This window comes from Globicephala melas, chromosome 9 (genome assembly GCF_963455315.2).
Source record: "Globicephala melas chromosome 9, mGloMel1.2, whole genome shotgun sequence".
Taxonomy (NCBI): Eukaryota; Metazoa; Chordata; class Mammalia; order Artiodactyla; family Delphinidae; genus Globicephala; species Globicephala melas.
In genome coordinates, this window is record NC_083322.1 from 85,039,707 (window position 1) to 85,066,487 (window position 26,781).

At 39.4% G+C, this 26,781-nt stretch overlaps 1 protein-coding gene across 6 annotated transcripts in view; it reads left to right on the forward strand.

Annotated features, from left to right (window-relative positions):
• The window catches only part of GSAP (gamma-secretase activating protein), a 183,741-nt gene that overhangs the window by 31,160 nt on the left and 125,800 nt on the right, over positions 1 to 26,781 (forward strand). For all 6 annotated transcript variants that reach the window (XR_011377682.1, XR_011377683.1, XM_060304779.2 and 3 more), the window contains exons 9-16: positions 2,823 to 2,927; positions 3,383 to 3,442; positions 4,385 to 4,428; positions 5,384 to 5,469; positions 12,481 to 12,558; positions 13,957 to 14,034; positions 24,916 to 25,008; positions 25,129 to 25,346. Coding sequence is in view for 4 of the 6 variants with exons in the window: in XM_060304777.2 (XP_060160760.1) it covers positions 2,823 to 2,927; positions 3,383 to 3,442; positions 4,385 to 4,428; positions 5,384 to 5,469; positions 12,481 to 12,558; positions 13,957 to 14,034; positions 24,916 to 25,008; positions 25,129 to 25,346 (762 nt within the window). In the remaining 2 variants the exon portion in view is untranslated. The remainder of the gene's footprint in view (positions 1 to 2,822; positions 2,928 to 3,382; positions 3,443 to 4,384; positions 4,429 to 5,383; positions 5,470 to 12,480; positions 12,559 to 13,956; positions 14,035 to 24,915; positions 25,009 to 25,128; positions 25,347 to 26,781) is intronic.

The following is a 26,781-nucleotide window of genomic DNA, read 5'->3' on the forward strand; positions in this document are numbered from 1 at the left end:
TTCACTCCTTCCTCATTCAACTCTGTGGAATTACCTACAAGCACCCTAGGGCAGCTCAGTTCATTGTCTTTAGAAGTACAAATAGTCCCTGGCATGGATGTGCACAGTTTTGTCACTGTTCTCCCATGGATGGATATTCACTTGATTGCCTTTTTTCCCCCTTTTATTTGTTTGCATTACAAATTGTCTCAAATGTTTTTAGCTTTACATGTTTGGTATACGTGTTTCTTTGGGTTAAATCCTCAGGGAAGGATAAGTGGGTTGACGGTTATATGCATTTAATAAACTTCAACAGATTTTGCCAGATTGCTTTCCAAAAAACTTGTAACACTTCAGTTTTGCAAGCAAAGTATGAAAGTACCCTTTCCCTCTATCCATACCAGTTATCGATGTATTTGCCTTTTAAAAAATCCAGTTAGATGCGTTTAAGTTGATATCATTATTATTCGAGGTTGTGTTTCCCTTAATATTGATGAGGTTGAGCATCTTCTTTGCTTATTCGCTCTGTGAATTTGTTTTTCTGGGAATTGCTTAGTTATATCCTTGTCTATTTTTTCCTGGGTTGTCTTTTTCTTGACAGTTTGTGTGAGATATTAATATATTATTGATATTAAAATGATTTCCTTCAATATTTAAATAGTCTGCATCTAAATAGTCTTTCTCTGATTTTAATTTTAAATTATGTGAACAAAATTGAAATGGGAGATGGCATTTTTAAATTATGTATCTATGATTGAAAACATCAAATCAAGAGGCCTGGCTGGAAAATGACCAGAAAGTATGTGGCTGGAGCTCTGGGCCACTAGTGGCTGAGTGGATGGCAGGGCAAAGACAAGGCCAGTCGTCAGAAAAGGGTCAGGCCAGAGAGGAAAGGCCAAGGTGCAGAATCCCAAAGCCAGCAATGAGAATTTAGAGGAGAGAGTTAAATAAACAAGTTGGGGTCAGGAAGTGGAAATGGACACAGACAGAGGACTGGCTGGTTAGAAGAGGGGTTGGGAGCCATGAGAGACACTGCAGAGAGAGTGAGGCCAGGAGGCACCTGTCAGAAGCCCAGGAAGGATTCTCCTGGCCAAGCAATACAGTCTCAGCACTCCCTCATCCACATGTGCCCTTCTATGAGGCACTTCTGCCCTCATTTTTTTTTTTTTTTTTTTTTTTTGCGGTACGCGGGCCTCTCACTGTTGTGGCCTCTCCCGTTGCGGAGCGCAGGCTCCGGACGCGCAGTCTCAGCGGCCATGGCTCACGGGCCCAGCCGCTCCGTGGCATGTGGGATCCTCTCGGACCGGGGCACGAACCCGCGTCCCCTGCATCGGCAGGCGGGCTCTCAACCACTGTGCCACCAGGGAAGCCCCCTACCCTCATTCTTAAAGGCTTAGATGATCTACAGCTTCATAAAGCCATGTGCAGGTCTGCATAATCATCACAACATCCTTACACATTAGAGGTGGTATTATAATTATCCCCATGTTTACAGGGAACACGACAACCTAGACTCACAGAGGTGAGGAAACTCTAGAGAGGGACAGAACTGCTATGTGAACCTGGTTGCCATGTTCCGATGATCATGTTCTTGCTAGTATAGGTCTTTATCTGAGAGTTCCCACATCTACCCTAACCTAAACAATTTCAGAAAAATGGAAACAAGATGGGTTCCCCAAAGTTAAGAGTCAGATAGGTACTGTACTCTTGGATCTTTTTCCAGCAAATTTGATGGAACTAGGCAAACAAGAAATAGAGGTGTATGATTCTGCATACCCTGTCCTCCCTTAAGTTCCAAGTTAGCCTCATTGGAGAAATCCCATTTAGGATTAGAGAGGTTGAAGTATGACTATGGACCATTCTGATGTTCTCTTTTTTCCTTATTTCTTCTACATCAACTTGTCTTCATTATTAACTCATCTGTCCCAATATAGATCACCTTTGCTTGATGAGCAGTTTTGAGGAAAGTGAGTTCTTAATTCCTTGTATTACACTTATCATTTCCTTGGCAATTTACCCTTGCGTACCCTATTTCATTTTCCTTCTTTTGAGAAGTATTCCTTGAGTACTTCTACATGCTAGAAACAATCAAGCCATTGAGAATGTAAAGGTGTTGTAGAAGAGTGCATACTCATTGGGGTAGACTTATAACATTAATTAAAATGTAATTGTAATAGAAGCATGCCAAAGCACCATAGGAATACAGAGATGGGGAGCTTTGCCTTCATCTTGGGAGGGGAGGGAAGGATTTCTACAGGAGGCAGTGCCTAAGTTGGGTCTTGAAGGATGAATAGTGAAGTATTGCTGAGAGATGGGCAGTATCATCATGCTCATTGTGGAAGACATAAAGGTAAGAAGCATGACCAAAGACACATGAAGAGTTTATGGCAGATCTAGGATCATTGCCCAGAACCCTCCTCTCCCAGGCCTGAGTTTTCCCTTGGCCTAACAGTCTCTACCTTTGGTGGTAAAGCCCTCCAGACTGCAGATACCTGAGTGGGTTATGTCCAGAACAGGAAGCTCTGAATCTTTTGTTAGCACAGCTGTTGGTTTGTGGTAGGTGTGGCCTTGCCTTCAGCAGCCCCAGCCTGTCTGCCAAACTAAGAATAAAAATAAGATAGTTTATTGCAGAGTGTTTGTGAGGAGCAAGTAATGAAATGATGCCTTAAATCTTTTTTGGAAAGACTTTCCATGTGTATGTATTGGCGGTAGGGGCTACTAAAAATAAACTGTGGAAGTATTTACATGTATTATAAAGATAGAATAAGCAAAATAATTATGAAACCCAGATATGTTCTCCTTTAAAATAGTTATTTATTTCTAAAATCTCTTTGCCTCCTTAGGTAATTAAAAATTCTGGCCATCTCCCAAGACAGAGAGTAGCCGAAGATTTTGTTTGGGCTCAGTGGGATATGTCAGAGCAGAGATTATACTACATTGATCTGAAGGTAAAAACTAGGCCACTGGCCCTCCTTTTTGTGGGAGTAGTTTAATTTTGACATTACCGTTATTGTAATTTATTAATTACTTCATTTTCATTGATGGGGCAGTCGACAAAAGTTGATGAAAAATAATGGAGAGGTTTTCATTACTGTTTGATTTTTGGCTGCTTCCTTTTCTCTCTCTCTTTTTTTTTTTTTTGTGGGGGTACGCGGGCCTCTCACTGTTGTGGCCTCTCCCATCACGGAGCACAGGCTCCGGACGCACAGGCTCAGCGGCCATGGCTCACGGGCCCAGCCGCTCCGCGGCATGTGTGATCCTCCCAGACCGGGGCACGAACCCGTGTCCCCTGCATCAGCAGGCGGATTCTCAGCCACTGCGCCACCAGGGAAGCCCTCTCTCTTAAACTATTGTTTTTGTTGATTTTTTGTTAATTTGTCACTTACTCTGTTTTCTTTTTTAGAAATCAAGGAGTGTCTTAAAATGCATCCAGTTTTATGCTGATGAGCACTTTAGCTTAATGGTAAGTCCAGAAAATGATTGGGCTAAGGAAATTTTACAACCTATTGCCCCTTTTAAAGAGAGCTATTATCATAAACAGCATTTTAACATTCTTGGTCTTGTTTTTTAGTCACTTGTATGAGCAAGTAAAATAGTTCTTGCCATCTCAAGACTTCAATTCTGTAACAAATGCAATTAATATAGATTATTAGAAGAGCACACACAGTAAATTTCTGCTAACTGAATGCCTCATATTAAAGAAAAATGGGTAAGAGTATCAGTGGGAGGTAGTAGGTGTGGTTAATAGTAGATAGCTTTATGTGATTATGCATCATTTGATCCAAAAGAACATGTGATGGTGGATTGAGTATAAGGTAGAAGGTCAATGAGAGGGTAGAATTCAATCAGTACAAATCTAGAACCACTCCTGGAAAAGCTGTTTGGAGTGCCAGCCTTGTAGTGAGGAGTCGCAAACATCTTTATCTGTGATGGACAGAACATTATTATTCTTCTTGACCAGGGTTAATATTGGTGTCTAATACAGATTGATATTATAGCATTACCAGAATTTCATTTACTCCTTCTACCCCCTTTTTTGGACTCACTCATTCTCTTTCTAAAGACACCCAGTCCTTCCCTCCTTACGTGATCATCTGTGTCTTGTAAAAGTCTACTCCTTCCAATTGGCTTATTATAAAACCCATTTATGGTAGTCAGATCTGAAGCAAAGTTTGCCTTTTGAGAAATAAATACACATCAAGCTTGTGATGTATGTAAACTCCAGAATGTTCCCAGTGGACTTTCTGTCCGTGGACTTGGGGGATATCCTGTGAAGACAATGCTGGTTAAAGGAGCTCTTCATCATTAGGCAAGCACAGTGTTGTCAGGTTTGCACTGGTTTCCAGAACTATCATCACTTAACTAATGTCATTTTTCACTTTGTTTTCTCCTGATTTTTTGACAGTTTGAAGCACCCTTGGACGTATCATTAAGTGATTCAGGATTCAAGTAAGTTACTCATAGATTACTATTAATTTTTATAGACACTTGTGGGCAGAATGATTATATAATATTTATACCTAATCTATGATATGCAGATAAAAGGATAGTTTGATATTCTGTGTGTGGGTGTGGGTGTGGGTGTGTGGGTGTGTGGGTGTGTGGGTGGGTGTCATCTTTTCTGTTTCTGTTCTCTATAGGGAATATAAACAATGTTATCAAGCATGAACGCAGGGTTTTTGCATGGAAAGGCAATCATATTGATTTTTCTTAGTCATCTGTTTCTGTAGGGCGTCTCCATTTATTTTGATCTATGGAAGTGCTATTCTCTCTGTGATTCAATAAAAGCATTCGATGAGTCAGAGAGAGAGCTACGCTTAGAATCAAACATCAAAACCCTTTTCTTGTTGCCATCAAAGAGGATATTGCAGGTCAATCCACTTATAGCTCAGCTGAGTCTATTGCTTTACTTTCTTTTCCTGTTTTCTTTTTTACACAAAAGGCGAGGTTTTTTTTCCCCCAGATTATTTTACATGTAGTAAAAACATGAGACACTGTTGAAAAAATAGACACGAGGCCATAACTGCACAGAAGAAATGAAAGTCTTCTTGAATTAATGGTAATCTCAAACTGTTACATATTTCACTACCTTTATTTCATCATATATGAATGTTCATTTCTGTCCATTGTGAAACATAATGTCGGCATTACTCGAAAATCAAAAAAATTTATAAAAATGTAAGTTGAAAGGAATATATATATTTTCCTCTATTGCCAGGCCATGCCATTTATGTAACATGTATTTTTAAAAATTACTGTTTCATAGTTTGTTTGGGTTTTTTTTAACCAAAAGATATATTATCTACTGGAATTTCTTGAGGACATGTCTCTACTTCTGTGGGTAAATTATAGTGGTTATGTCCTTTATGAGGGAACTTATTTGTAAATGCATTTATGTTCTTAGACTTGTCAACTTTGGATATGATGATCTTCAAGACCAAGAGAAATTATCCAAACACCCAACCTTGTGTGTTTTTACCAACCATGCAGGTAGAACCGGGTTGTATTTATCAATTTACTTAATTATACTTGAGTTCCATACATTTAGCCATTGTTCAGCTATATTGATCTTGAAAATAAAATATAATAGGGCCACACTCTTACATGAGTGATTATATGGATATTTACATACCAAATTACATTCTCCACTGTAATTTTATACATTTTCTGTCTGTATAAAAGAAGCCACAGTCAGATTCTTGTTCTAATAGTTAGTTTTTGTATTATTGTTCTAATAGAGGGGATAGATTCATATTTAATCAAGCTACATTTTCTCACCTGCTCCATTTTTAACAAATGGCATACGATGATTGGGATGCTTTTTGTGTCAGGCTTACTGATGTTTGGGTTCTAAACCTATGTGCTTAGCTGCTTTAAGAGCCATGCTATAACCTGAGCTGACAATCAGAGCTTCACATAAAGTTGTTAGTGTACAATATTCCATCTCTTAACACCTGTTTATTGTAGATAGAGAAAACAGAGAGGGAAAAAAAATGCCTGAAAATGAGTGGAGAGGAGTATGATTACAGTCAATGAATCTGGTGGAAAAACTGCTCATTAACCGTAATAATCATCTAAATAATCAACTCTAATAACTAAATCTCATAGCCATCTTTAACATCCCAACTTGAGTGGACAGTTACCAGTTAAGTAACGCTTAGACTAAAATTGCTTTCCTTTAAAGCCAAATTATGTGGTATTCATTGAGCTGACAGTTATGGAGCACTTACTGTGTGCTGGGTATTGGGGATACAATGGTGAGCAAAACTGACCTAAACCTTTTTTAGTAGAGTGTTACTATTCAGTATGGATGTTAGACGTTAAATAAGTGCACACGTAGTATTTGAATACGTTTTATGAATGAGAACTACAGGAAGCCATGAGAACATATAACAGATGTTTAATGGAAGCTACTAATATCTTCAGATATGTTCTAGTCCAGCCAGTACATTTCATTTTACAGAATGAAAACTGAAAATTGCTTCCTTTACCACCTCACTCCTTCAAAATCCATCCTATAGTTTTTCTGTCCATCCAGGGTCTCCCTCAGCCTTGTAAGTCCCTCTATAAACAAGTCTTGGGGAGTTTAGGGCAGGACATGATATTTCCTTTGAGACTTGAAGGAGGTATATGAACTAAGAACAGGGTGACTGAAGTAGAGTGAGCAAGAGGGAGAGTATTGCGAGAGCGTTGAAGAGGTGGGCAGGGGCCAGGTTGCATAGGGCCTTGCAGACTATGGAAGGGCTTTAGGTTTTATCTTAAGGGTCATAAGGTCATTAAAGTTTTTTCTTTTTTTCCTTATGACGACCTTTTATTTTGAGAATGCTCAATTGTACAGAAAAGTTCAAGAATATAATGAACATCCATGTACCTTTTACTTAAATAATCATATCATTCACAATCCTTTATCATTTACTTTATCATTCTCCTCTTAAATAGGTAGCATTTTTTTCTTTTTGACTAAATCTTTAAAGTAAGTTGCAGCCACCATGATACTTTACCACTAAATAATTCAGCATGTATCTCCTTAGGTTAAGGATACTCTTACATAATCTCATTTCCATTATCACTGAAAGAAATTAGCTACGTTAATTAGTAAACTATTTCATATTCAAATTTCCATAATTGTGTTTTAAAAAGTCGTTTTCACGTGTATGTATATATGTGTATGCGTATACATGGATACGTGTACGCATATAACTTTTAAAAGATTCATGCGTTTCATTTGGTTGTTTTGTCTTTGCAGTATTGTAATGTAGACCGATTCCCACCTCCTACCTTCTGTCCCTTTTTTTCTCTTTTCACAACATTGACATTTTGAAGAGTCCAGGCTATTTGCCTTGTGGAATATCTCACATTCTGGATTTGTCTAATTGTTTCTTTGTGGAAGGATTTAACTTCTTTCTCTTTCCTTTACATTTTCTGTAAGTTGGAAGTTAGGCCTAAAGGCGTTGTTAGACATAGGTTAAACATTTTTGGTAAGAATATTTCATAGGTGATGTTGTGAACTTTATTTGCACCAGATCAGGAAATGTATAATGTAAGGATGTCCTACTGTTAGTGACACTAAGTTTGGTCATTTGGTTAAGTGGTAACCACTGCCTGTCTCCCTTGTAAAGGTACATTTCAACCTTTGCGTTAGTAATCTGTGAGGTGATACTTTGGCATTAAATTACTATCCTATTCCCCAACAACTTTTCATCTGGTGGTTTTAGGGTCCATTGACGGTCCTTCACTGAAGTGTTCTAACTGGGTAGTGACATGATTAGATGTGTATTTTGAAAAGATCACTGTGGCTGCTGTGTGAAGAATAGTTCAGAGGGCACAAGAGAAAAAGTGGGGAGATGAGCAGTTAGGATAAGGTGTAGTCATATATTTAAGATGAGGCTTGATCTGGGATGGGCAGTAGAGGTAGAGAGAACTAGGAGGGTTTGTGATGAATTTTGGAGATGGAACTGAGGAGACTCGCTATGAACTAGATGAAGAGGAATGGTTCTCAGGTTTCTGGCACAAGCAGATGGGTCAACAGCGGTGCCGTTTACTGAGATACAGTGGTTTTGGTGGGGCTTAGGAAGGGAGATCGTGAGTTTTGTTTTGGACACGTTAACTAAGAGACCTGGAGCTTAGAAGGGGAGTCGGGACTGGAGATGAATAAGTGTGGAAGTTGTTAGACCATAGCTGGCATTTGAAGCTGTGGGAAGAGTAAAGGGTCAAAAGGGAAGAGGTTTAGGAATTAGATCTGGGAGCAAAAAATATATAAAAGTTAGGTGGAACATTCAAAGAAAAAGGAAAAAGTATGGGGAGAGAAGAGGAAAACCAAGTGAGGTGTTATAACAGCCAAGGGCAGAGCGAGTTTCATAAAAGAGAGTGACTGTTAGTAGGTGGTGAGAGGTGGAGTCCATTGGGTATAGCTGCATGAAGGTTACTGTGAGTAGTTTGTGCTGGGTGACTGAGGTGAAATCTTGATTGTGATGGGTTAAGTGTCATGTGGGAGTTGAAAAATTTTAGCAGCATGTGCAGGCATGAGAGAGGCAGCAGCTGAAAGGCAAAGTGGGATTTAGGGAATATCATTTTTTGAGACAGTAGGGACTCTAGTGTGTTTGAATGCTTACGGGATATTTAGTGGAAAAGAAAAGATGACAATACACAGCAGAGAGGAATGACCAGTAGAACAAATTTGCTTAGAAGGTGGGATGTAATGGGATCCAGAGCTCATGTGGTGGGACCAAGCTAGTACTTAACTACCTTGTACTTGACTTTAAATCTGTTGGATATAAATAATCATTTTAGGCTTTTATTCTATGAAGCTTTTATTCCTTCTTAGTTTATTCCCATAGGAATTTCTCATGAACAGTAGCAGCTTATAAATAGGCTATCTATGACATATCTTAAGAAATAAAATGTTAGGTTAATCCGGCACGAGATGTGAAAGAGTGTTTTTTCCTTTCTCAGCAACATCTAGGAGAATAGCAAATGAGCCTTGCTTTTCGCAGTCAGCTTTGAAATAGAAAAAATAAACCTGTTTCAAATGGGATGCTTCCAGATTTACAATGAAATAAACCAGAGAAGCACCCTTTTGCTTTTCAACTAAGAAGTTGTCAGTTCATGTATTTCCCAAATTACTTTTCAGAAATAACTTTTTAACCTTTGTTGTTAAAACAAACCTACTTCAGCAAAGTAGGAATGGAGAAGAGAGCAAATAGTCTAATCCCTATATGGCTCCCTCTATAATGGGGAGCTTAATTTTCCACTGGTGTGAAGAACAGAAAACATGGTTCATGAAAAAAATATAGGTAGACTCAGAGCTTTTTACAAACTCAACTTATTTCAACTATTTACATTAATGCTGATGCTGTAATAACATTGGATGTTCAGTTGTCACATATTGGTCATTGGGAGCTACTTTGTCCTTTCAGCATTACTTTTTACATTCTTGAAAGCATCTTTGTCCTGAATTTTCCTGCCCTAAGAAATGATATCTGCTACCTTCCAGGGAGTCAGAGGTTAAAATCTGGAGGCTGCTCATGAGAGTTGGTGATAGGCAAAAGTGCTCTGCCAATGTCAGGACACTTACATGTTAACATTATGAGTTTGTATAGATTTTTCTAATAAATGTTTTACAAATCAGGGACCTCCTAAAGAATTGAAGGAAAGAAAATACACTCCCTATCCAATAGTCAACCCTGAAGCTGTACTTCGAGTTCTCCTGTGTGTTCTAACTCCATGGTGGCTGTAATTCTTTCTTGTGCACCACCTACTGGGAGGTAGTAAGGGGTGAAAAGTGTAACTTCTCCTTCCTGTACATATAATTGCAAGAGTTGCCCTTCACAAGTTCCCAGAATTAGGCCTGTGTTTTAGCATTTTATAGAGCCTTTTACAATGAGATAATTTCCCTTGGAAAACTTTGTCCATAATAGCTTTCATTGTCCAAATGGTTTCCCCCAGGCTAGCCAGCTTTGAGATGTTATCTTCATCATTGATGAATATTCATTACACATCTCTGGATACGCCATTAAGAGCTTGCTTTGTTTTTTCAAACTCTGACTTCCCCCAACTTGTAAATAGCGGCAAAATTATTCTGAAATAATAATAATAAAGCAGCTAACCTTTATGACCAGCTATAACTTCTTTGCCAGAGCTTTATACATATTACCTCATTTAACACTCACATTAGAACCATACGAAGGAGGTTCTATGTTTTCCTTATTTACAACTGAGGAAACTGAGGCTTAGAGAATTTAATTAATATGACTCAGGCAAATTTAAAAAATACTGATGCCTGAATCTCATCCCAGAGATTCTGATTTAGTTGATCTCAGGTGGAGCCTAGGCATCTGTGGGCCCAGGTAATTTTAATGTACTTTCAGAGTTGAGAACCAGTGCTCCAGAGCTATGCTGTCCAAGAGGGTAGCCACTAGCCACATGTGGCTATTTAAATTTATTAAAATTAAATAAAATGTAAAAGAAGTTCCTCAGTCACATTAGCCATCCTTTAAGTGCTCAGTAGCCACATGTGGCTAGTGGCTACCATATTGGACAGCACAGATATTGAACATTTCCATTATCAAAGAAAATTCTAGAGATGGGACAGCTTTGCAGAGCCCGTGCACAGCCCATTTCCCCTTGTTGTGTCTTTTTTCCCCCTTTGGGATTGGGAGAGGGGACTAAGCCACAACATAACTATTTGGAGATATTTGCTTATGAGATCTGAATATGGCTCTTGGTGTATGTAATTAGGTTAGTTTATTCTACATCTCACTTTAACTTTCTTCAAAACAAGAAAAATGATAACCTCAATTCTCTAAAGGATGGTGTGCAGAGGATTTTGCTAGAATGGAGGTTATGATCTTCCTTATATTTTTGACATTTCACGTTCATTCCTCAGGGTAGTTTCCTAAAAGAAGAATTACTGGGTCAACAGGTGTGAATATATTTAATCCTCAGCAAAACAGTTTTTCGGAGAGGTTGTACTAGTTCACTCTTTCATTACTATTATTTGAGAATGTTCTTCCTACTGCTCCATTGACAGAATTGATTATCATTTTTAAAACTTCACTAATTTGAAAGGAAAAATGTGGTGGCTTGTTTTAATTCTTGTTTCTTTATTACTAGAGAGGATGAAGTTTTAACTCCGTTTGCTAAAAATGCCTGTGATCATAGAACGTAAAAGAACAGGATAAACCAGTAGGGTTTTTGCTGGTAGTATGTTTACTGTATAAAAGTAGGCAAAGTGGTACCGAGGACTTTTGTCTCTGTTATAATTACTATTTCTGTATCTGCTTTAGTATAGCATTACTTTATTCTTAAAGAGTCTGCTGTAATTTTAAAGAAAAGATATTATCATTGTGTGGTCATTAAGCATAACAGTAATTTTAAATCTAACAGAATTGTTACTTTTTTGTCTGATAAAGTTATTCTTTTTTGTTGTTTTCTGTTGAAAATATCGCAATGAAATGAATTTCTAACAATATATGGCAGTCTTAAAAGTCATTAAAAGAGTCACAAAGGATAAATATTATAACGAAATGCTTAAACATGTCCTTAAATAGTCTTCTTAGGGAAAATGGGCCTTTTTTTTCCTACCATGATTTTTGATAAAGGAACTCTAATGGAGTATGGTAGAGGAAATATTGCAATTCACTGAGTAGAATAATGATTGAATTCACACAGCTAGTTAATATTCCCTCTGGGACTAGAACCCAGGTTTCCAGGCTCCTTGTCAAGTTCCTTTCCACCCTGGAAATCTCCTATTTCAGGTGATCACATAAATGCTAGCATTAGAATAGAAGTATCAGTTTAAGCATAATGCCCTCATTTGTAGGTCATTGATGGACTTACCTAGTCTGTCCAGGTGGCGACAGCTGCTAGAGGTGATGGACAGTTTTACACATTGAAGCAGGTGGAAAGGCTGAGGTTGTTTTGGAGTGGTGGGCTGAGTGAGTGTGGTCAGGGCTCATCTGGAAAGGCCACTCTATGCCAGGAGCTCTCCTCAGTGACCCAAATATGGATGGGGACAGGCACACACACCACACTTGCTCTTGTTGCCCCAGTTTGCTTTCCATTCTAGATAAAGAAGAACTCTGGAAACTTTCTGTAAATAGGAGACACATTTTTGATAACCTGAGGTCCATAGCTATTAGCAATGGCTGGAAAGCAAGCTACAAAAGGGCACAGGGGAGTATATGTATGTAAGGAGAATCTCGTGAAGCTTTGTAAACTTCTCTAGGTTCCTGTGATTTCATATACAGAAATCGCTCTCTCTCCATTTTCCTAGCCTTCAGTAACCTACCACAGTAAATTGCTTATAGTGTGTGCTGAGTAATTGTTGAATTGAAATTTCTTAGCAACTTGTTAATAGTCCATTTCTAGAATTTGGGAATAATCTATGAGGTAAATTGAGGCAGAACATCTAAAGGAATGGCAGCAAGGTTAAGTGGCTTAGGAAACTTTCTACTTGTCTACGATTCTTTTAAGTTTTACTAAATACCTTCTTCCTTCTAGGAAGTTTGTGTGTATGTTACTGCCCGAACTTTGACTCTTGGGAGCAAATCACGTATTCAGTGCTTTACTTTCATAAAGGTACTTTTCATTTATTTTTTTACTTTTACATAGTCATTTTTTCCAAATAGCAGCAAAGTAGATAGACTTTAAAGTCTTATTACCTTGTAACAAATTCAATCAGTACATTGTATATCTGTATACCTATATAATACATATTTCCTGAAGAAATTCATGAATGATGAATATTAAGTGAGCTCATTATTTTTAAATTACATTTAAAATAATATTTTGTAATACATTTTTTTCTTGACCTGTGTCTTTTTTCTAAGCCTGTAGACCAATGCTAAGGGATGTATTTGCCCAAAGTGTGTGTGTTTGATTTTTTATTATTACTAACTGAAAGGTACCAATAGATTTAACTTACAAAGGTACATAGGGTTTTAGTTTAAAAGCTTCTATGGTCTCGGTCCTTAACAGGTCTTAGACCTAAGATACATTTATTTCATTTCATACATCTGTGGCCCAGGAAATTGATATGTCAACAGTCAGCCTTGGGGACAGGAGTAAAGTGCCCAAACTTTTCTAGCTCTGTAGTTGGTCACAGAGTGCCCTTTAATAGTTTTAGCCTGAACCATAGTAAAGAGTATTTATTTCGCTTGTTTAGTTCCTTAAAATTAGTATTTATATAGTACATACTGTGGGTAGAGTTAAAATTAGAATTTTCAAAATAAAAAAAAAATTTATGCCAGGTCACACCAGAGTTTATTCTTCAGGAGTGCCTAATAGTACCTTCAGAAGTTAGAGATTAAAGTAAAAGAGTTGAATAACTTAATAACGAAGAAAGTAAAAGTAAATTCAGAAGACCTATATCTATGCTTTAATAGTACAGGTCTGATATTTGTGGAACGTTTTCATACATTTTTCTAGTGATTAATCTAATGATTAAAGCCAGAAAATAAAACTTTTCTGAAAGTTTTATTAAGAGCTAATAACCATGATTAAGAGTTAGAAGAGTGGAGAGTGAAGCCCTTAGTAGATAGTCTAACACCCTTTCTGAGTCACAGTGAGATTCCTAAGTGATTCAGAGAAGTCTCTGAGGGCCTTAATGACTGCAAGAGTGTGGCAGTGAACCTTGAGGCACGAGGGCCAATGAGCCACCTGGTCTCCACCTCTTGGATCCTTAAGTAGATTTCTTCAGGTCCTTCTATCCCAGCACAACCCACCTTTTAAGGTCTAAGTTTATACATAAGCCCAGAACAACTACTGGCTTGTGACTGCACTCAGGTGATCCGCCTTCAATGCTGATTTTTGGAGAATGATAGGGAACCATGAGCTCTAGGGCTCCAAAGACACTTGCTTTGTCAGTTTCACAGTTACTAAATGCGGAGAGTATGACATGGAGTCACTGCCTTGGGTGGAATTCCAGCTCTTTGTTTCTTAACATCCTTTCTCTGGCTTCACGTTCTCTCTCCACAGGGCACGGCAAGACCTTCACTGCTACTCTTGGGCGTGTTGACTCACGTGTGACAAAGGGCATTACTTTTCTCAGCCTTGGTGAGTGAGAGGCATAGGCGTCTCTCTGCTCTGTCTCTTCCTTCCGGTACCTGTTATGCCTCATTTTCCTCATGCCTCTTTGGGACTCAGGTTGTGATGACTATGACTGACCTTTTTGAAGCCAGATAAGGGAAGGTTTCCTCTGGAACGCACCCCCCCCCCAAAAAAAATCAGCCTTTTGGCAGGGGGGCGAGGCAATGCATCTCCTTTCTTAGGGAACCTGGGCTGTGGGCTTTCTTATGTTTTTAGTAGGAATCCTAAAATGCCATTTGTTAGTATAAAGATGATGACGGTGAGCGAGAGGTTTCCTAAAAGCCTATGAGAAATAATACGTGATGTTGTCCCTTGTTTCTAGAGAGACAAAGGCCCTTGAGAAATTGTCTGTTCCCTGTTGGTAATTGCTAGAAGCTTCTGAGTCCCATAAGTTACTTATGGATCAGCTTGACTGAGTTGTTTTTCATTGAGTAAGTATGGTAAAGGGAACTTGAGTATTTGGCTTAAAAATAGTGAGTCCGTAATGAAGACAATAAAGAAGGGGTTTATTGTACCTCCCTACTGAAAGCTGCTGTTCCATGCCAGCTGGGGTGAGGGGCACACACCGGTTAGCATAAGACTAAACAGAACTGCTGTTTGCCTGCATATGGGATATGGCTCAATATTTTAAAAAGAAAAGCTTTAGCTTTCAGGTTTAGAGCAGATGGATTCTTTTTTTTTTTTTTTTTTATTTAAAACAGTGATCTTATTCAAATTCTAAAAAAGTCAGATAATTATCTTTTCTTTTTTCTTTTTTTTTTTTTTAAACATCTTTATTGGAGCATAATTGCTTTACAATGGTATGTTAGTTTCAGCTTCACAACAAAATGAATCAGTTATATATATACATATGTTCCCATATCTCTTCCCGCTTGCGTCACCCTCCCTCCCACCCTCCCTATCCCACCCCTCCAGACGGTCACACAGCACCGAGCTGATCTCCCTGTGCTATGCGGCTGCTTCCCACTAGCTATCTACCTTACGTTTGGTAGTGTATACATGTCCATGCCTCTTTATTGCTTTGTCACCGTTTATCCTTCCCCCTCCCCATAGCCTCAAGTCCATTCTCTAGTAAGTCTGTGTCTTTATTCCTGTTTCACCCCTAGGTTTTTCATGACATTTTTTTTTCTTAAATTCCATATATATGTGTTAGCATACGGTATTTGTCTCTCTCTTTCTGACTTACTTCACTCTGTATGACAGACTCTAGGTCTATCCACCTCATTACAAATAGCTCAATTTCGTCTCTTTTTATGGCTGAGTAATACTCCATTGTATATATGTGCCACATCTTCTTTATCCATTCATCCGATGATGGACACTTAGGTTGTTTCCATCTCTGGGCTATTGTAAATAGAGCTGCAATGAACATTTTGGTACATGACTCTTTTTGAATTATGGTTTTCTCAGGGTATATGCCCAGTAGTGGGATTCCTGGGTCGTATGGTAGTTCCATTTGTAGCTTTTTAAGGAACCTCCATACTGTTCTCCATAGTGGCTGTATCAATTTACATTCCCACCAACAGTGTAAGAGGGTTCCCTTTTCTCCACACCCTCTCCAGCATTTATTGTTTCTAGATTTTTTGATGATGGCCATTCTGACTGGTGTGAGATGATATCTCATTGTAGTTTTGATTTGCATTTCTCTAATGATTAGTGATGTTGAGCATTCTTTCATGTGTTTGTTGGCACTCTGTATATCTTCTTTGGAGAAATGTCTATTTAGGTCTTCTGCCCATTTTTGGATTGGGTTGTTTGTTCTTTTGTTATTAAGCTGCATGAGCTGCTTATAAATTTTGGAGATTAATCCTTTGTCAGTTGCTTCATTTGCAAATATTTTCTCCCATTCTGAGGGTTGTCTTTTGGTCTTCTTTATGGTTTCCTTTGCTGCGCAAAAGCTTTGAAGTTTCATTAGGTCCCATTTGTTTACTTTTGTTTTTATTTCCATTTCTCTAGGAGGTGGGTCAAAAAGGATCTTGCTGTGATTTATGTCATAGAGTGTTCTGCCTATGTTTTCCTCTAAGAGTTTGATAGTTTCTGGCCTTACATTTAGGTCTTTAATCCATTTTGAGCTTATTTTTGTGTATGGTGTTAGGGAGTGATCTAATCTCATACTTTTACATGTAGCTGTCCAGTTTTCCCAGCACCACTTATTGAAGAGGCTGTCCTTTCTCCACTGTACATTTCTGCCTCCTTTGTCAAAGATAAGGTGACCATATGTGCGTGGGTTTATCTCTGGGCTTTCTATCCTGTTCCATTGATCTATATTTCTGTTTTTGTGCCAGTACCATACTGTCTTGATTACTGTAGCTTTGTAGTATAGTCTGAAGTCAGGAAGCCTGATTCCTCCAGCTCCATTTTTCGTTCTCAAAATTGCTTTGGCTTTTCGGGGTCTTTTGTGTTTCCATACAAATTGTGAGATTTTTTGTTCTAGTTCTGTGAAAAATGCCAGTGGTAGTTTCATAGGGATTGCATTGAATCTGTAGATTGCTTTGGGTAGTAGAGTCATTTTCACAATGTTGATTCTTCCAATCCAAGAACATGGTATATCTCTCCATCTATTTGTATCATTTTTAATTTCTTTCATCAGTGTCTTATAATTTTCTGCATACAGGTCTTTTGTCTCCTTAGGTAGGTTTATTCCTAGGTATTTTATTCTTTTTGTTGCAATGGTAAATGGGAGTGTTTTCTTGATTTCACTTTCAGATTTTTCATCCTTAGTGTATAGGAATGCCAGAGATTTCTGTGCATTAATTTTGTATCCTGCTACTTTACCAAATTCATTGATTAGCTCTAGTAGTTTTCTGGTAGCATCTTTAGAGTTCTGTATGTATAGTATCATGTCATCTGCAAACAGTGACAGCTTTACTTCTTCTTTTCCGATTTGGATTCCTTTTATTTCCTTTTCTTCTCTGATTGCTGTGGCTAAAACTTCCAAAACTATGTTGAATAAGAGTGGTGAGAGTGGGCAACCTTGTCTTGTTCCTGATCTTAGTGGAAATGCTTTCAGTTTTTCACCATTGAGGACGATGTTGGCTGTGGGTTTGTCATATATGGCCTTTATTATGTTGAGGAAAGTTCCCTCTATGCCTACTTTCTGCAGGGTTTTTATCATAAATGGGTGTTGAATTTTGTCAAAAGCTTTCTCTGCATCTATTGAGATGATCATATGGTTTTTCTCCTTCAATTTGTTAATATGGTGTATCACGTTGATTGATTTGCGTATATTGAAGAATCCTTGCATTCCTGGAATAAACCCCACTTGATCATGGTGTATGATCCGTTTAATGTGCTGTTGGATTCTGTTTGCTAGTATTTTGTTGAGGATCTTTGCATCTATGTTCATCAGTGATATTGGCCTGTAGTTTTCTTTCTTTGTGACATCCTTGTCTGGTTTTGGTATCAGGGTGATGGTGGCCTCGTAGAATGAGTTGGGGAGTGTTCCTCCCTCTGCTATATTTTGGAAGAGTCTGAGAAGGATAGGTGATAGCTCTTCTCTAAATGTTTGATAGAATTCGCCTGTGAAGCCATCTGGTCCTGGGCTTTTGCTTGTTGGAAGATTTTTAATCACAGTTTCAATTTCAGTGCTTGTGATTGGTCTGTTCATATTTTCTATTTCTTCCTGATTCAGTCTTGGCAGGTTGTGCCTTTCTAAGAATTTGTCCATTTCTTCCAGGTTGTCCATTTTATTGGCATAGAGTTGCTTGTAGTAATCTCTCATGATCCTTTGTATTTCTGCAGTGTCAGTCGTTACTTCTCCTTTTTCATTTCTAATTCTATTGATTTGAGTCTTCTCCCTTTTTTTCTTGATGAGTCTGGCTAATGGTTTATCAATTTTGTTTATCCTTTCAAAGAACCAGCTTTTAGTTTTATTGATCTTTGCTATCGTTTCCTTCATTTCCTTTTCATTTATTTCTGATCTGATTTTTATAATTTCTTTCCTCCTGCTAACTTTGGGGTTTTTTTGTTCTTCTTTCTCTAATTGCTTTAGGTGCAAGGTTAGGTGGTTTATTCAAGATGTTTCCTGTTTCTTAAGGTAAGATTGTATTGCTATAAACTTCCCTCTTAGAACTGCTTTTGCTGCATCCCATAGATTTTGAGTCGTCGTGTCTCCATTGTCATTTGTTTCTAGGTATTTTTTGATTTCCCCTTTGATTTCTTCAGTGATCACTTCGTTATTAAGTAGTGTATCGTTTAGCCTCCATGTGTTTGTATTTTTTACAGATCTTCTCCTGTGATTGATATCGAGTCTCATAGCATTGTGGTCGGAAAAGATACTTGATACAATTTCAATTTTCTTAAATTTACCAAGGCTTGATTTGTGACCCAAGATATGATCTATCCTGGAGAATGTTCCATGAGCACTTGAGAAAAATGTGTATTCTGTTGTTTTTGGATGGAATGTCCTATAAATATCAATTAACTCCATCTCATTTAATGTATCATTTAAAGCTTGTGTTTCCTTATTTATTTTCATTTTGGATGATCTGTCCATTGGTGAAAGTGGGGTGTTAAAGTCCCCTACTATGAATGTGTTAGTGTCGATTTCCCCTTTTATGGTTGTCAGTATTTGCCTTATGTATTGAGGTGCACCTATGTTGGGTGCATAAATATTTACAATTGTTATATCTTCCTCTTGGATCGATCCCTTGATCATTATGTAGTGTCCTTCTTTGTCTCTTCTAATAGTCTTTGTTTTAAAGTCTATTTTGTCTGATATGAGAATTGCTACTCCAGCTTTCTTTTGGTTTCCATTTGCATGAAATACCTTTTTCCATCCCCTTACTTTCAGTCTGTATGTGTCTCTAGGTCTGAAGTGGGTCTCTTGTAGACTGCAAATATATGGGTCTTGTTTTTGTATCCATTCAGCCAATCTGTGTCTTTTGGTGGGAGCATTTAGTCCATTTACATTTAAGGTAATTATCGATATGTGTGTTCCCATTCCCATTTTCTTAATTGTTTTGGGTTTGTTATTGTAGGTCTTTTCCTTCTTTTGTGTTTCTTGCCTAGAGAAGTTCCTTTAGCAGTTGTTGTAGAGCTGGTTTGGTGGTGCTGAACTCTCTCAGCTTTTGCTTGTCTGTAAAGGTTTTAATTTCTCCATCAAATCTGAATGATATCCTTGCTGGGTAGAGTAATCTTGGTTGCAGGTTTTTCTCCTTCAACACTTTCAATATGTCCTGCCACTCCCTTCTGGCTTGCAGAGTTTCTGCTGAAAGATCAGCTGTTAACCTTATGGGGATTCCCTTGTGTGTTATTTGTTGTTTTTCCCTTGCTGCTTTTAATATGTTTTCTTTGTATTTAATTTTTGACAGTTTGATTAATATGTGTCTTGGCGTATTTCTCCTTGGATTTATCCTGTATGGGACTCTCTGTGCTTCCTGGACTTGATTAACTATTTCCTTTCCCATATTAGGGAAGTTTTCAACTATAATCTCTTCAAATATTTTCTCAGTCCCTTTCTTTTTCTCTTCTTCTTCTGGAACCCCTATAATTCGAATGTTGGTACGTTTAATGTTGTCCCAGGGGTCTCTGAGACTGTCCTCAGTTCTTTTCATTCTTTTTTCTTTATTCTGCTCTGCAGTAGTTATTTCCACTATTTTATCTTCCAGGTCACTTATCCGTTCTTCTGCCTCAGTTATTCTGCTATTGATCCCATCTAGAGTACTTTTAATTTCATTTATTGTGTTGTTCATCGTTGCTTGTTTCATCTTTAGTTCTTCTAGGTCCTTGTTAACTGATTCTTGCATTTTGTCCATTCTATTGTCCATTCTATCTCCAAGATTTCGGATCAACCTTACTATCATTATTCTGAATTCTTTTTCAGGTAGACTGCCTATTTCCTCTTCATTTGTTAGGTCTGATGGGTTTTTATCTTGCTCCTTCATCTGCGGTGTGTTTTTCTGTCTTTTCATTTTGCTTATCTTACTGTGTTTGGGGTCTCCTTTTTTGCAGGCTGAAGGTTCGTAGTTCCTGTTGTTTTTTGTGTCTGTCCCCAGTGGCTAAGGTTGGTTCAGTGGCTTGTGTAGGCTTCCTGGTGGAGGGTACTAGTGCCTGTGTTCTGGTGGATGAGGCTAGATCTTGTCTTTCTGGTGGGCAGGTCCACGTCTGGTGGTGTGTTTTGGGGTGTCTGTAGACTTATTATGATTTTGGGCCGCCTCTCTGCTAATGGGTGGGGTTGTGTTCCTGTCTTGCTAGTTGTTTGGCATAGGATGTCCAGCACTGTAGCTTGCTGGTCGTTGAGTGAAGCTGGGTGCTGGCGTTGAGATGGAGATCTCTCCAAAATTTTTGCTGTTTGATATTATGTGCAGCTGGGAGGTCTCTTGTGGATCAGTGTCCTGAAGTTGGCTCTCCCACCTCAGAGGCACAGCACTGACTCCTGGCTGCAGCACCAAGAGCCTTTCATCCACAGGGCTCCTTAATTTGGGATGATTGGTTGTCTATTCAGGTATTCCACAGATGCAGGGTATATCAAGTTGATTGTGGAGCTTTAACCCGCTGCTTCTGAGGCTGCTGGGAGAGATTTCCCTTTCTCTTCTTTGTTCTCACAGCTCCCAGGGGCTCAGCTTTGGATTTAGCCCCGCCTGTGCCTGTAGGTCGCCGGAGGGCGTCTGTTCTTTGCTCAGACAGGACGGGGTTAAAGGAGCCGCTGATTCGGAGGCTCTGGCTCACTCAGGCCCGGGGGTAGGGAGGGGCACGGAGTGTGGGGCAGGCCTGCGGCGGCAGAGGCCGGCGAGACGTTGCAGCCTGAGGCGCGCCTGTGCGTTCTCCCGGGGGAGTTGTCCCTGGATCCCGGGACCCTGGCAGTGGCGGGCTGCACAGGCTCCCCGGAAGGGCGTGTGGCTAGTGACCTGTGTTCGCACACAGGCCTCCCGGTGGCGGCAGCAGCGGCCCTAGCGTCTCATGTCTGTCTCTAGGCTCCGCACTTTTAGCCGCGGCTCGCGCCGGTCCCTGGAGCTCTCTCAAGCAGCGTTCTTAATCCCCTCTCCTCGTGCACCAGGAAACAAAGAGGGACGTAAAAGTCTCTTGCCTCTTCGGCAGTTCCAGACTTCTCCCCGGACTCTCTCCCGGCCAGCCGCGGTGCACTAACGCCCTGCAGGCTGTGTTCACGCCGCCAACCTCAGTCCTCTCCCCGCGCTCCGACAAAAGCCGGAGCCTCAGCTCCCAGCCCCGCCCGCCCCGGTGAGTGAGCAGACAAGCCTCTCGGCTGGCGAGTTCCGGTCGGCCCGATCCTCTGCGCTGGAATCTGTCCGCTTTGCCCTCCGCACCCCTGTTGCTGTGCTCTCCTCCGCGGCTCCCAAGCTCCCCCACTCCGCCTCCCGAAGCCTCCACCCGCGAAGGGGCTTCCTAGTGTGTGGACACTTTTCCTCCTTCACAGCTCTCTCCCGCTGGTGCAGGACCCGTCCCTATCCTTTTGTCTCTGTTTAGTTTTTTCTTTTGCCCTACGCAGGTACATGGGGGGTTTCTTGCCTTTTGGGAGGTCTGAGGTCTTCTGCCAGCGTTCAGTAGATGCTCTGTAGGAGTTGTTCCACGCGTAGATGTATTTCTGGTGTATCTCCAGATGGATTCTTGAATATTTTTTTCTTTCCCTGTTTCCCAGCCCACCTACTATCATGACAAAGGTTTAGGAAGGTGTTATGTGAAGGAACTGGGCAAAGTGAGAACCAAAGTGATAAAGACCATAAAAATATTTTTTGGGGGTCTTTTTTTTTTTTTTTTTTTTTGGCGGTACGCGGGCCTCTCACTGTTGTGGCCTCTCCCGTTGCGGAGCACAGGCTCCGGACGCGCAGGCTCAACGGCCACGGCTCACGGGCCCAGCCGCTCCGTGGCATGTGGGATCCTCCCGGACCGGGGCACGAACCCTCGTCCCCTGCATCAGCAGGCGGACTTTCAACCACTGCGCCACCAGGGAAGCCCCTTTGGGGGTCTTTTTTAATCGAAGTATAATTGATGTCCAATATTATATTAATTTTAGGTTTACAAATAGTCAATATTTTTATAGATTATACTCCATTTAAAGTTATTACAAGACAATGGCTATATTTCCCTGTGCTGTACATTCTTATACATAGTAGCTTGTACCTCTTAATCTCCTACCCCTATCTTGCCCGCCCATTCCCTCTCTTCACTGGTAACCACTCGTTTGTTCTCTGTATCTGTAAGTCTGCTTTTGTTTTGTTATACATATTTATTTTAATTTTTAGATTCTACACGTAAGTGATAACATAGCGTATTTGTCTTTCTCTGTCTGACTTATTTCACTGAGCATAATACTCTCTAGGTCCATCCACACTGTTGCAAAAAAAATTTTTTTTATTTTGAATGATACTATTGATGAGGAGAGATATCTTATGCTAAGTGGGCCAGTATGTGCCAGTTTTTAATATGAGCTCTGAACCTGTGGGAAGTTGCTTTAGAGAGGCCTGCTTCTACTGCTTCCTGTGGTAAGAAGGATAAATATAAGGTTTCCTGCGTCTGAGACTTGATTCTTATCAGAAATCCTTTATCAGCATCCCATCTCGAGAGTGATGTGGGAAAAACTCTCCACTAAAAAAACTTAGCCTTTTGTGAGGTCAAAGGTATCCTTCCTCTTCTTACCCCTGGGATTGACTCTTGAAAAGGGCAGGCATGATTTAATCTCTGGTCTTCAGAGCGTGGAGAGGGCAAAAATACTAGAGCTTTGTAAAAATAGGCTGTCTCACATTAAGCCATCTTTCCTTCTTTAAACAGATTTTAATATATAGGCACAAAATTGTACCCAAGATTAGAACTATTCTAGAGGTAATTTTTATGACAACAGTATTGCTTTTTGAGTGATGTCTTTTTTGCGATTTATTGCATGGAATTTCCCTGAATTGTCACCCTCTTAAAAGGGGCTTATAATTGATTGAAATATTAAAGAATAGAGTTTTGGAGGAAGTTTTCCATGAACCCCAAACACCTGTATATAAGAAAGATATGTTTATACATTAAAAAACTATCATTTTAAAAATTAATACTATATTCTAAGTGTTTTACTTGTTATCTTGATCCTTACAACAATTCTTCTTGGTGACGTTATCCCCATTTTACAGATAATGAAACTGAGTCTCAGAAAGTCTGTGATGTGTGCCCAAGCTTCTTCTAGTGTCTCTTATCAGGGGCACTATATTAGTTTATTGCTGCAATAAGAAATCACCACACATTAGCCCCTAGATAAATAACACATTGTCTTATTGTTCTGGAGGTGAGAATTCTGCAAGGAGTGAGTCCTGAGGTGTCAAGGTGGGGGCAGAAATGGTTCCTTCTGGAGATTCCAGGGAAGAATTCATTCTTTGCCTCCTCCAGCACATAGAGGCTAGCATTTTTTGGCTTGTGACCACATCACTCCAGTCTCTCGCATCATCATGTGGTCTTCTCTTCTGTAGTCATGCTCCCTGTTCCTCCCTCTTATAAAACCATTTGTGATTACATTGGGTCCACCTGGATAATCCAGGATTCCCCCCCCCACCTCAAGATCCTTAATCACATCTACAAGGTCCCTTTTATTACTTAAGGTGACATATTCATAGGCTCTGGGGATTACCATGTGGACACCTTTGGGAGCCATCATTCAGCCTACCACAGGTACTATTGATATTTTTGGTGAGAAAGTAACTTTTGGGTGGGAGGGTCCTGCACATTGAGGGATTTAACCTCCTTGGAGCCCACTTGCTCATCAAATGGCAGTAGGAATCTCCCTTCTACCTGAATAATTGTGACAACTCAGAACACCCTCATGTACTTCCAAATGCCCCCTCTCCCAGGGACATAGTACCACCCTAATTAACTGGCTAAGCTGTAGGGCTAGGAGTTAATCTAGGTCATTTGATGCCTTTCCACTGTGCCCTACTATATCGTTATTTGTGTTTTTCTACTTATGCATTACCATAATGGTAACATTATTGCAACCACTTGTGCTAACTACTTTAACATCACTGAATCCACAGTGACTGAAAGGACACTTATAAGTCAGCTGGTTAGAGTTTTACATCCTCTTTCCTTTCCCTTCCACAGAATGCCTTCTGTGTACATTATTAGCATGTATTTCTTTGCTTCTTAGGGGAAAAAGAGTCTAGCTGGCTCGCTTATAATCTAAATGTTTCATCTATATGAAATTCACTGTTGTATGAGTTTCTTTGTTTTTCTAAGATCCTAGAAAAATTATTGGCAAGGGCTACTTCTACCTTGCCCCCTTCTCCAGAAACCTATTTTATATACCTTGCCTCAATCTGTATACAAGTGTTCTTTGTACAGAAATATCTGGTGCAGGGACTGTGAAGATGTGCATTCTAGGCAGCTTGCTATGCATGGAAACAAATTAGTACTTCACAAAGTGTCAGAATGCCTGCAGAGACTGTTTTGATGAGTATCAATATAAAGCTTCTTTAGAGAAGATGACAACGATGATGAGCAGTGGGCAGACATAGGAAACTAAATTGTAGAGCTTCCCCCACATGGCAGAAATTATGCAGGAAATTCCCATGATAAGCTATTTCCAGCCTGTCAGATTAAGGAATAATTCATGTTGCTGGATATTTTTTATTCTAACTTGCTCTCAGAGCTCATTTAGATTCCTATAAAGCCACAGTTCTCTTAGAAACAAAACTACAGATATAAATTAAGATAACCATGGCTAAATGTCTGAAGAAAATGAGATATTGCTAGGAAGATGGACCGTACTGACATCAGACAGCTTCTTATTACATTGGTCAAAACCTTTGTGTTTTAAGAGGTTCAAAGAAAAATAGGGATACCGTAAAGTTGTTGGCTTTATCTGTACCTATACAGCTCTTGCCACGTGGAACTGACTTAAATCTTTCTCTCCCACAGACTATTATGTAGCTGTTTACTTGCCTGGTCATTTCTTTCATCTACTTAACATTCAACATCCAGACCTGATCTGCCACAGTCTGTTTCTGACAGGTATGGCTGTAGTTTTCCCCCTCATGAACAGGGTACATTTGGGTTCGTTTTAACATTAATATTTATGTTTGGGGCAGAGGGGCTTCTTTTATTTGCTGATCTACTTTTTTTTTTGGCCAGGAAACAGTGAAGTGATTGATATGCTACCTCATAGTCCTTTACAGTCACTGTCAGGATCCCTGGTCCTGGATTGGGGTTCTGGAAAGCTCTATAGGGCACTCCTCAACCAGTCATATTTATTGGAGTTCCTGTGGAACACCCGGCTGGACTGCGAGAAGCTGGCCTTGTTGCACTGTGTGCTCTCATGTGGCCGAGACCCACGGCGACTGGAAGCCAAGGTGGGAATATAGCTTAAGTTTAAAAAGTGGCAAATGGACAACACGTGTACATTTAGTAGCTGAAATGAACAGAAGTTATTTTTATTTGGTAACAATTGAGGTTTATGGTCTCCGTCGTGACTTGAACATATTCTTCGTTTGTGCTCCTTTTTTATGGACACAGACCTCAGACTGGGAGGGCGTGTCTGTTCTTTTCACTCTTCTCTTTTCCATATTGTGAGTAAATGTTAGGAAGTGCTAACAAGGAAGTGCTCGGTAAATAGTTTCTCAAATATCTACTTTTTCTCCTGGTTTGTATTTGGTGTATATCATGAAAAGGACTAAAATCTGGTGGTAAATAAAATCTATTTATGACATTTTAAATAGAGATAGCTCACATTTATATTTCACATTATAGTTTATGAAGCACTTTCATACATCTTGTCATTTAATATTACAGCTATTCTGTGAAGTTGAAGAAACCCCCCATTAGACTTGATTGGGACCAATGGGTGGTTGGTCGATTGAAAAACGATGGCCTAAATATTTTCTTTTAACCTAAAATATATAAATGTACATTTATTCCTGTATCTTTTGATGTAGATTACGGCCCTTTCTTTGTGTATCAGCTAATTGGAGTTCAAAATCGTTTTTCTTTCATAAAACCACTAAGTAATGTCTTGACTTTCTTTATCTGTACCTGTATGGCTCTTCCAGTTACTTTCTTTTTCTTTTCATTTTATTCCCTAAGGAGGTCAGTAGTTTAAAAATGCTCCTTTAAATAGTTTGTGTATATCAGGCAATTTTGTCTTTTATAGTTGTCTCACACCTAGTTTTTTAATAAGTGTTTTAGATACATGCCTTGGAGTCTTTCCCAAGCTTTCAACTTTTATTGAGCCGCCAGCATTCTTTTTGTATCCATATTTCACTTGTCTATGGTAATATTTTATTAACTAATTATGAAAATAAGCACAATTAGCTTGATGAGTAGGTTTGGAAATAAGAACAATTATTGGCAGGATCAGAAATGCAAGAGTGCCCTATGGCTAGGCAAGCCTCATACCATCAATTCTAAGGTCGGGAACAAGGGGTTTCGTTCCTGCAGCAGGTGAGGATGGTTATAGAGGTTGATTGAGAGAACTGTTGATATAACAGGGATTATACCTTCCTTGATAGCATAGACATGCTCACAATGATTAAATGGTGTAATTGAGCTGAAATTCAAACACAGGTCTGCTGCCTCCAAGCTCAGTGGTTGAGTTTGGTTTCCTCCTGTATCCATAGCTCTTCACACTGCGACTTTGCTGTAATATGTCCTACTCTAGCAAAAACGAACATTGGATTCAAGAAGGCTTATTTGGATCCCAGTCAAGGGCATTTTATTAAAATGATGCATGAAAAGGACCTCATTTATATTTTACCCTCACAACCTTACGTTATGTATCTCAGAGATTGT